The 8,783-nt window shown below is 45.8% G+C and overlaps 2 protein-coding genes across 2 annotated transcripts; one reads left to right on the forward strand and one right to left on the reverse strand.

The window, feature by feature from the left end:
* The first annotated feature begins 150 nt into the window (after positions 1-150).
* On the forward strand, positions 151-3,998 carry LOC125552597 (RNase L inhibitor protein-like protein). Its single transcript, XM_048716199.2, has 10 exons — positions 151-354; positions 620-657; positions 1,028-1,077; positions 1,153-1,218; positions 1,449-1,489; positions 1,844-1,980; positions 2,353-2,443; positions 2,899-2,970; positions 3,392-3,498; positions 3,621-3,998. The coding sequence occupies exons 1-10, from the start codon at positions 266-268 to the stop codon at positions 3,782-3,784; spliced, it is 855 nt and encodes a 284-aa protein (XP_048572156.1). The 5' UTR covers positions 151-265; the 3' UTR covers positions 3,785-3,998.
* A 6-nt stretch (positions 3,999-4,004) lies between these two features.
* LOC125552596 (aminotransferase ALD1 homolog) lies at positions 4,005-7,910 on the reverse strand. Its single transcript, XM_048716198.2, has 7 exons — positions 7,699-7,910; positions 7,493-7,551; positions 7,324-7,391; positions 7,108-7,224; positions 5,498-5,560; positions 5,252-5,356; positions 4,005-5,157 (listed from the first exon to the last, which is right to left on the reverse strand). Exons 1-7 carry the CDS (start codon positions 7,719-7,721, stop codon positions 4,246-4,248), a joined length of 1,347 nt encoding a protein of 448 aa, XP_048572155.1. The 5' UTR covers positions 7,722-7,910; the 3' UTR covers positions 4,005-4,245.
* Positions 7,911-8,783: the final 873 nt, after the last annotated feature.

An 8,783-nucleotide genomic window follows, 5' to 3' on the forward strand; every position in this document is an offset into this window, starting at 1 on the left:
TCCGGCGAGAGCGCTCTCTGGCCTCTGCGGTGGAATGGGCTGTAGAACTGCGGCCTGCTAAATTGGGCCCACAGCCCAACTTCCGTGGTCATTTTCGTAGGCCCGACCCCGCCCAGCCCAACTGTGTTAAGGGACCCACGCGCAGAGAGGCTATACGCGGGCTCCACCGAAGTTTTCTCAGGGGCTCAGGGCTTTCTCTCCCGAGCCAAACACCGCCGCCACCGCCGCCGGAAGAGGGGGGTTCGCCGCTGGCAAGTCTTCCAGGATGGGGTACCACCGCAATAGGCGCGGGCGTGGATCCTCGTCGTCCTCCTCCTCCTCCTCTTCGCGCCGCACCAAGCAAGAAGCCTCGTGGTAACTCCACTTCCTCCGAGTGCTAGTTAGTTTCCAGTCCAAAGAGCTCTGCCTTTCTCTAGGTCTCTGCTTAAGGGCCTGTAGGATTTTGCTCGAATTTTCGGGCCGTGGCTTTAGCAGTTAGACTAGGTTTCACTCGTGTTTAGCTGATCGCAGTGATGCGGAGAGGATGAAATGTATGCTTCAGTTGAAGTTGCGAATTTGGAAACATATTCTAGAAAAAAAAAACGGGAGTAAAATAACATTCTTTTATCTTCAATTTCAGCGATGATGCTCCTGGGACATCACTTCCAAGGCAGGAAGGTACAAATTCCCTGGAACTTCCCGGTTGTTTATGGACAGCTCTTGCTTTTAAACAGGCTTATGATTGACAAATTGCTATGTGAAATTGAGATGCGTTTAGACGAAAATATACCGCTCGTAAATTGAGATGCCACCTGAATTCCATTCATTTATTGACCGGAGTTATTTCATAGGTTACAATTTACTGGAGTTTAATACGAGTAGCTCATAAACTATAGTGGTACTACTTATTGGATGCAACGTCGCAGTTATATAAACAGTGTAGGCTGCGGTCAAATCCATATTGGGACTCGTGAGCTTCATGAAATTGCTTTACAGTTTACAACATTCCTGAAACCTTAGTATTGATAATGCTATTTTGATTTTCCAGACAACGCCGAAGAGGAATCTAATAGCCCAAAAATTCAGCTTGCAATGTGGGTAGGTATGATGTTTTCAATTCTTCTTATGCTGCTCATTTGACAGTCTGTGTAAGCTCTTTGTGTTTATTTATAGGACTTTGGGCAATGCGATGCTAAAAGATGCACTGGTCGCAAGCTTTCAAGATTTGGGCTGTTAAAGGTAAGGCACCACTTGGTTCACAACATCTAAAATTCAAAACTCTTTCCCTCCTCTCAAAACCGAGGTACCTGCTAAAATAGAAAATAAGAAAAAGTAAACTACACATACTGCATGCACATGTATAGAGTCAAGGTCAGTTAATATCATCAAGCTGATTCTTCTATGCTTTTAGTAAATTATACTCTTCTTACGACATGCTTTCTCTAACAAGTTTGTTGTTTGTCTTGCAGGAGTTGCGAGTTACGAATGGTTTTGGTGGTGTTGTTCTCAGGTAATCCATTAGATATGCGAATCATCTGAAACTCTTTGAAGCTTAGTTTTCTGATTTCTCTCAGTCAGGTTATCCTATATAAGTTTCTAAAGCGTTGGTTACTGTGAAGCTGTGTGATATGCGAATCATCTGAAACTCTTTGAAGCTTAGTTTTCTGATTTCTCTCAGTTAGGTTATCCTATATAAGTTTCTAAAGCGTTGGTTACTGTGAAGCTGTGTGAAGCTAAGTTTTGTGATTTCTCTCAGTTTGGTAATCTTTTAAAACTTGTAAAATAAGCTAAACATGCTCATGTAAACTTGGCCTTTGAGATACATATTTACTCCAGCTGATTGTTTTCCTTCTTTTGCTTTCAGCCCTGTTGGGACACATTGTGTGTCCAAGGAAGATCATCCTATCGTGCAACGAAAAGGATTGGCCGTGGTTGATTGTTCTTGGGCACGTTTAGATGATGTCCCTTTTGTGAAACTCCGTTGTGGTGCTCCTCGTCTCTGTAAGATCATCGTATTTAAGTAAATCCACTAAGGAGGTGTATCATTGTATTTTGATTTAGAAATGTGGGATTATTTTCTCATACCTGTTTTGCATGAACTACACATAGCAGACAAGTAAGATGGTTAACTAGTTGTTATTTGTAAATTTATCATTGGGTCATGCATCCCTTCGAGTCAAAGTTCCAGACTCTCCCTGCTCTTTCAGTTTATATTTTAGAACATAACTTTGGCATGCTTTCATAGGAAGTCTTTTTTTGCCTTGTTTCCCTTTAACCAAAATTAGGTTCATAATTAGTTCCTGTCGCAAGGCTTTGCCTCTTGTAGATCTGTGTGGATTCATTAAATTGTATGTTTTATTCTACTGTTTGCAGTGCCATGGTTGGTAGCAGCAAACCCTGTAAATTATGGCCGGCCATGTCAGCTTTCCTGTGTGGAAGCTTTGTCAGCAGCCCTCATAATATGGTAAATTTTCTAGCCTCACTTATCTAGAATTGTTTGTTAAGCTATTGATGTAGATAAAAAAATCATAAGTTGGTGCTTTGAGCTATGATATTACTTCTAGGCTTTTGAGATGTGACAGTTTTGGGCATTTTGTTGTTGACGAACTGGTTTAGTGCCTAAACTTTCTCCCAAATGTTCAGTTAAATTGTACTTCCTCCGTTCCTAAATATAAGTCTTTTTAGAAATTTCAATAAGAACTACATACGGATGTATATAGACATATCTTAGAGTGTAGATTCACTCATTTTGCTCCGTATGTAGTCCGCATTGGAATCTCTAAAAAGACTTGTATTTAGGAACGGAAGGAGTAGGTCTGAATCTATGGTGTGACATATCCAGCGTGTGAATTCGTGGTTCAGGATAGTGCTAGTTATTTTCTGCCATGGTTTTAGCTTATGTTATAACTATATTCGCAGTGGGGAGGAAGAGACAGGAGAACAGCTGCTTGCGAAATTCAAGTGGGGTCACTCATTCTTATCACTTAACAGGTCAGTCCACTAACTACTTTTTTGTATCACATGTAGGTTTGTAATGAAGTTTAGACTATGTACACCATTCTACTTATTTATGGGTAGTGTAAGCAATGAGATGGTTGAATGTACCATTGTCCTGCAAGACGCAAAAACCCAATGATTGTTAGTATTACATAGATGAAGCAAATTAATTTCTGGTCATACATGCTAACTGCTGACCTAATCACTAGCAATCAGTGATGGTGCCACGATAGGGCACTTTGCTGCATATTTTAGTTTATCCAGCATTCAATCATCTTAGTTTGAATGCAATACCCAAATTGTGCACTATCTACCCTTCACATTAACTAGCCTGAATTCTTCATACAGAACATGTTTCATTTACGTAATGTATTAGGTCAGGTTTTCACACCATTTCCCTTGTAATAATGTGCAGGGATCTGCTGAAAGCATACTCCAAGTGTGAAAATGGCACCGAGATAATCAACGTGCAGAACTCGTGGCTGTCAAGCGCATCTAGTGTTTCAAAGTCACCTGTAAACGGTAACAACCACATTGCATCTCAGAGCATTAGAATTTTGGCAAAAATCTATCCATACGCAAATTGTGCTAAGATTGGTTCTGCGGACATTGATTTTACTTTTGTTGTTATTTGTGCATCACAGTGGCAGATAAACCACACCGAAGCACAGAGGAAGGATCAGATTCTGAATCTGACGATGGCTTGCCCCCTCTGGAAGAGAACATGAACCACTTGGACCTTAGCGAGGACGAAGAAAGTGAAGAGGAAAGTGAAACTGAAAACGAAGGGATTACCGACGCGAAATGATGTTTGTTTGTCCGAATCAAAATAAGATCCAGGTCTCTTGAGGTGTTGGTCGTGGATCTGAAAACAATCTATCTCTGTACACTCGTATTGCTTGCTTGCTTCGTGTAACAGTAGATGTATTTTTCTTTTCAGGGATTCGTGTACCAGTATATGTGAGTGTAAACTGTAAACACACACACTCTCTTTGAGAACACGAGTGCGTTGATTTAGACCATATATATGTTCCCATTATTGTTCCATCCGTATATTAACCAATGAGCACTCTCATTAGAGCATACATATATGATTGTCCAGTACATAAACGTAGTTGATCAGCACGAGCCTGTATGTATCCTCACGTGTGAACGCGTTGTCGTATCTCGCAGCGTTATTGTACGAACGTGCGTGCGTATGCATGAATGAGTAAGCAAAAAGTGCTGCGCCACTGCACGATACGAGACGTACGACGGTCGACGGAGGGTTCAGGCGAGGAAGCTGGTGAGCCTGGCGCAGGCCTCGACGACCCGGTCCCGGCTGTTGAAGGCGCTGACCCTGACGAAGCCCTCGCCGCCGGGGCCGAAGCCGCTCCCCGGCACGGTGATGACGTGCGTCTTCTCGAGGATCTCGGCGAACACGTCCCAGGAGCGGCGGCCGGGGAAGAGGCGCACCCAGACGTAGGGCGAGTCGTCGCCGCCGTACACCTCCTTGCCCAGCGCCTGGAAGGTGCCCACCAGCACCCGCGCGTTCTCCTTGTACCCGGCCACCACGCGCGCCACGGCGGCGCGGCCCTCCTCCGTGGCCAGGCACGCCAGCCCGCCCGCCTGCGCCACGCTGGACGCGCCGTTGAAGCAGGTGGTCACCACGCGGTCGAAGTCCCGGGCCAGGCGGGTGCCGTCGGCGTAGAGCAGCTCGTCGGGCACCACGGCCCACCCCAGCCGCACCCCCGTGAACCCGGCGAACTTGGAGAAGGAGGAGATCTCGATGGCCACCTCCCGCGCCCCCGGCACCTCGTAGATGGACCGCGGCTTGTCGCCGTCGTCGCCGCCGGCGCCGGGGGAGACGTAGGAGGCGTAGGCGGAGTCGAAGACGACGATGGAGCCGTTGCGGCGCGCGAAGTCGACGAGCTGCCGCAGCTGGTCGCGGGAGGCGGCGTGGCCCGTGGGGTTGTTGGGCGAGCAGAAGAAGATGACGTCGGTGCGGCGGACGCGCGAGAGGTCCGGGAAGAAGGCGTTCTCCGGCGCGCACCGCATGTACTCGATCCCGGCGTACCGGCTGCCGCCGGACTCCTCGTCGACCACCGCCGGCCCCGTCTGCCCCATGATCACGCCGTTGTCCACGTACCCCGGGAACGTGGGGTCCTGCACGGCGATGGTCACGTCCCGCCCGAACATCATCTGCATCACAAGGATGGAGAAACAAGGTGAGGTTTTTACATTTACTTGAACACCGAACCTCGATCGTTCATGGAAACCGGTGGCTTTGCTGAACCTGAAGGCGCGCAATGTCGCACTGCGCTCCGTCGGAGATGAACACCTCGGTGTCTCGTATCCCCATGTTTGGGTACACTACGTCAGCGATGGCCTTCCTCAGACTCTGCATGCACATGCATGTGTTAGTTTTCTGAGGCGCTTCATCATCTCTTGTTACGGTTAGAACTTAGAAGCCTTTTCTTCAAGAACAGTATGATGGTAAATAAAAGAGTATTTTACTGCAGACTGCAGATTAATAAATTACCTTCTGGCCTTGCTCTGGCCCATAGCCTTGGTACCCTTCGGGAGTTGATAACGCAAGCGCGTACTGCAAGAATAGGAGGAAATTTTGTAAGCCATGAAATTTTATTTCATTTTCTTTTACCACAGTTAATCCTTCAGCCAAAACTGTTCTGGAAACAAATTTGTTGGTCAATTTCAGCTAGCCACGTAGAAGTAAGTATCAAAGTCAAGCAGCGCAAGCAAGCAAAGCGTAAATCTGTTGTCGGGTCTCAGTCGTCGCCTTTTCGTTGTGTGACGTAACAGAACAAGCATGGCCGGCCACATAAAATGATAAAATGCAGTGTATATCTGCTGGACACAGCCATGCATTAGCTGATCAGTAGTAATACGAGATTTGCAAGCACTTTCAGCGTACTTATTCCAGGATTAGGGTTGGCCAGGCGCAGATGTAGTGCAACAAACATGCGATCGATCATCACAAATTAAAGATCGAGCACAAATCTGGTAGCATAGACTAGTCCACGAGGACCGCTTATACACATGCATAGTTACATAGAGCAGCCGTGCACATGCAGTGGCAGGCACCTTATCCTACCGTGCCTGTGATATAGTATCTCCTGGACCCGATCAGAGATGAATGATGCAAGTACACCTAAATAATCTTCTCGTATCCACTTCCAATTTTAGGGGGTTTGTGGCAGCACAGACGAGGAAAATCAAAGGTGCGGGCAGGCTTGACAAAGAAAGAAAGGTTGCATTGCATGGTAGGCATATGGAAGCAGACAAATGTATGCAGCATGTAAAGAAAGAGACTGCCATTGGAGATAAGGGTTTGACAAGTCCAATCTGATGCTGTTGTATGATGGAGCTTCAGAATCTAGTTAGCTAGGCTTGCACTGTTGCACTTGCTGTCTATCACGACGACGTACGACACGTGGCCTCCTTCTCTGCTTGGGAGAAAGGTCTTCTGTGCACGTGTATACATGTAGTTAACCAGCGAGGATCAGATAAGTCACCCTAATTAATACTAGTATCTATAAAAATTGTTTGGAGCATTCGGCAGAGGACTACTGATGATGGGATGCAGAGCAAGGATGGACAATATGGTCTTGGTGGCCAATGACCTGTATATACTCTATATAGTACTAGTAGTTAATTAGTGTAGTTGGTGAATTATCTTGGCCGTTGCAGTACCAGGAATTTAACCTAGCTATCCAGGTTCCTGCCAACCATTCCCTTTATGATATACATATGTATGCCTTGTACAGAGATCGTCAGAAATATCCATGCAATTATTGGGCATTTGCACATGAAATAGACTTTTGAGGATGAAAATAGACTCGACTAATTAATCAGCTCCCGTGTTGTATTTGGCTAGCACTGCAGGGGTACGTACGTGGATGCCTTTATGATAAGATTACGATAAGAATTAAATCCAATGAGATATGATGTGAGAGGGTTATATATCTCGTTTAGATTTGATGTAGTGCCATTTCTGCTATAAAACGATCATGTGGTTTTGCATTCATATATATACGTACGCATGTTCAAGGGTAAAAGGAATTTAGCTTCTACTACATGTTGGTGGTGTTGGAAGTAATATATGGAAGGATGTATGAGTAGTATATATACCTCGGCCATGGCCGAAGTGACGATGCTTGGTATGGGCTGGGTCGTGTCCCCGATGCCCAAGCTGATGACCTTGGCGTCCGGGTACTTCTTCTCGTGTGCTTCACGTCTCATGCTAATCTGAACCACGTACCAAAAGGATGACATATTAGTTAGTGAGTGAAGAACATCCGTGCATGCTCAAATGGCCAGTGAAATCCCTAAATCTTCTGTACGTGCCTCCGGGAATAAGTAGCCGTTCTGAAGCTTCTCCATGTTTGGATTGCGACGCACGCTCGTCCGCGAGGCTGAATTGTTAGGATGCACAAGCACAAATTCAGAGATGGCCAAACATTCGGAGATGGCAAGAGTACTACTGCTAATGCTACAAGGATCAAACAGTAAGTACCTGGTCCCCTCTTTGCAGGAGGCGCAACATCCAGTGGAAGGACATCCTTCTCAAGCACCCTGCTTGGACGATCAGATCAAACAAAACAAGGGAAACATCAATTACACACAACGAAAAAGCGATTACACACAACCAGTCGATGCACGCAAGGATCATTGATCCATGGTCTATACACACAACGAAAAAGCGCGATTGTAAGTACATACTTGGAGATCATGTTCGTCGGCATGATCGGTCGATGCGGGAGCCTTGGACTGGTCGGCTGAGAGCCTCTTGATTCAGAGAGTCTCTTGGTGCGTGGTCGCAATAGCTAGCAGCAAGAGGTAGCTCTAGGAGGCAAGAAACAATGGAGCTCCTGGGTGTATTTATAGGGCTGGGAGGAGCAGACACGACTAACCAAAGGTGGCAACTGGCAAGAGAGCAACGCGAGCAATGCCGGATTTTATAGAAGAGCCTAGCTAGTAGCTAGCTAGCTAGCTAACCGGCGTTGAAAAGTAGCCCTCGCCACCGGCTGGTCCGCTTTGAAAAATGCCGTCCATGGTCGGAAGCAAAGCCAAGAGCTGAATTTCTTTTCAAGAGGATACGAATACGATCGCCAGCTGCGGTTTAGGCAGTCTTCGGCTAGGCGCGGTTTGTCCCCCCATGGACAAAATCTTGGTTTGGGGTGTCCACACCTGGCGCGGCCCGAACGCGCGCCACGTGTGCTCGCTAGTGGACAGACTACATGTGTGATTTTTCCTGGCAAAGGGCACCAAACCATGCGTCTGAATTTGGTCATAAAATTCAGATGTTGAAATCTTCCTGTATATCCTGGAGGTGAAGGTTTCGGAGCATGGCTAGCTGGCTAGGTGAAGAGTACTCCCTCCATCCGAAAAATCTTGTCCCAAACTTGTCTTTCAAATGAATATATCTAGCACTAACTTGATGCTAGATACATTCATATGAGAGACAAGCTATTTCAGACGGAGGGAGTAATAATTGGGAAAACTTTGTTTTTGCCACTCTAGCTTTTGACCACTTTACTTTTGCCACTCTAAAATTTGACATTTCACTGTTGTCATTCTTAGTTTTTGACAATACATCACAATTGCCATTCCATGGCAAAAGCAACAATTTTAGATTGGCAATTCTGATACATTGTCAAATCTAAGAGTGGCAAAAGTAAAAAAAAAATTATTACTTTTGCCACGAAATGGCATTTGTAATGTATTGTCAAAAGCTAAGAGTTATAAAAGTGATAGATCAAATTCTAGAATGGCATAAGCAAAGTGAGCAAAATCTAGAGTGTCAA

This window comes from Triticum urartu, chromosome 4A (genome assembly GCF_056163025.1).
Source record: "Triticum urartu cultivar PI428250 chromosome 4A, HENAU_Tu73, whole genome shotgun sequence".
Classification (NCBI taxonomy): domain Eukaryota; kingdom Viridiplantae; phylum Streptophyta; class Magnoliopsida; order Poales; family Poaceae; genus Triticum; species Triticum urartu.

Coding starts and splice junctions, on each gene's coding strand:
- LOC125552597 (XM_048716199.2), top strand. CDS start 266: ATGGGGTACCACCGCAATAGGCGCGGGCGTGGATCCTCGTCGTCCTCC. Junction 1,981..2,352: donor TTGTGGTGCTCCTCGTCTCT/GTAAGATCATCG, acceptor TACTGTTTGCAG/TGCCATGGTTGGTAGCAGCA. Junction 2,971..3,391: donor TCATTCTTATCACTTAACAG/GTCAGTCCACTA, acceptor AATAATGTGCAG/GGATCTGCTGAAAGCATACT.
- LOC125552596 (XM_048716198.2), bottom strand. CDS start 7,721: ATGCCGACGAACATGATCTCCAA. Junction 7,552..7,698: donor CCGACGAACATGATCTCCAA/GTATGTACTTAC, acceptor TCGTCCAAGCAG/GGTGCTTGAGAAGGATGTCC. Junction 5,158..5,251: donor GCGACATTGCGCGCCTTCAG/GTTCAGCAAAGC, acceptor CTTGTGATGCAG/ATGATGTTCGGGCGGGACGT.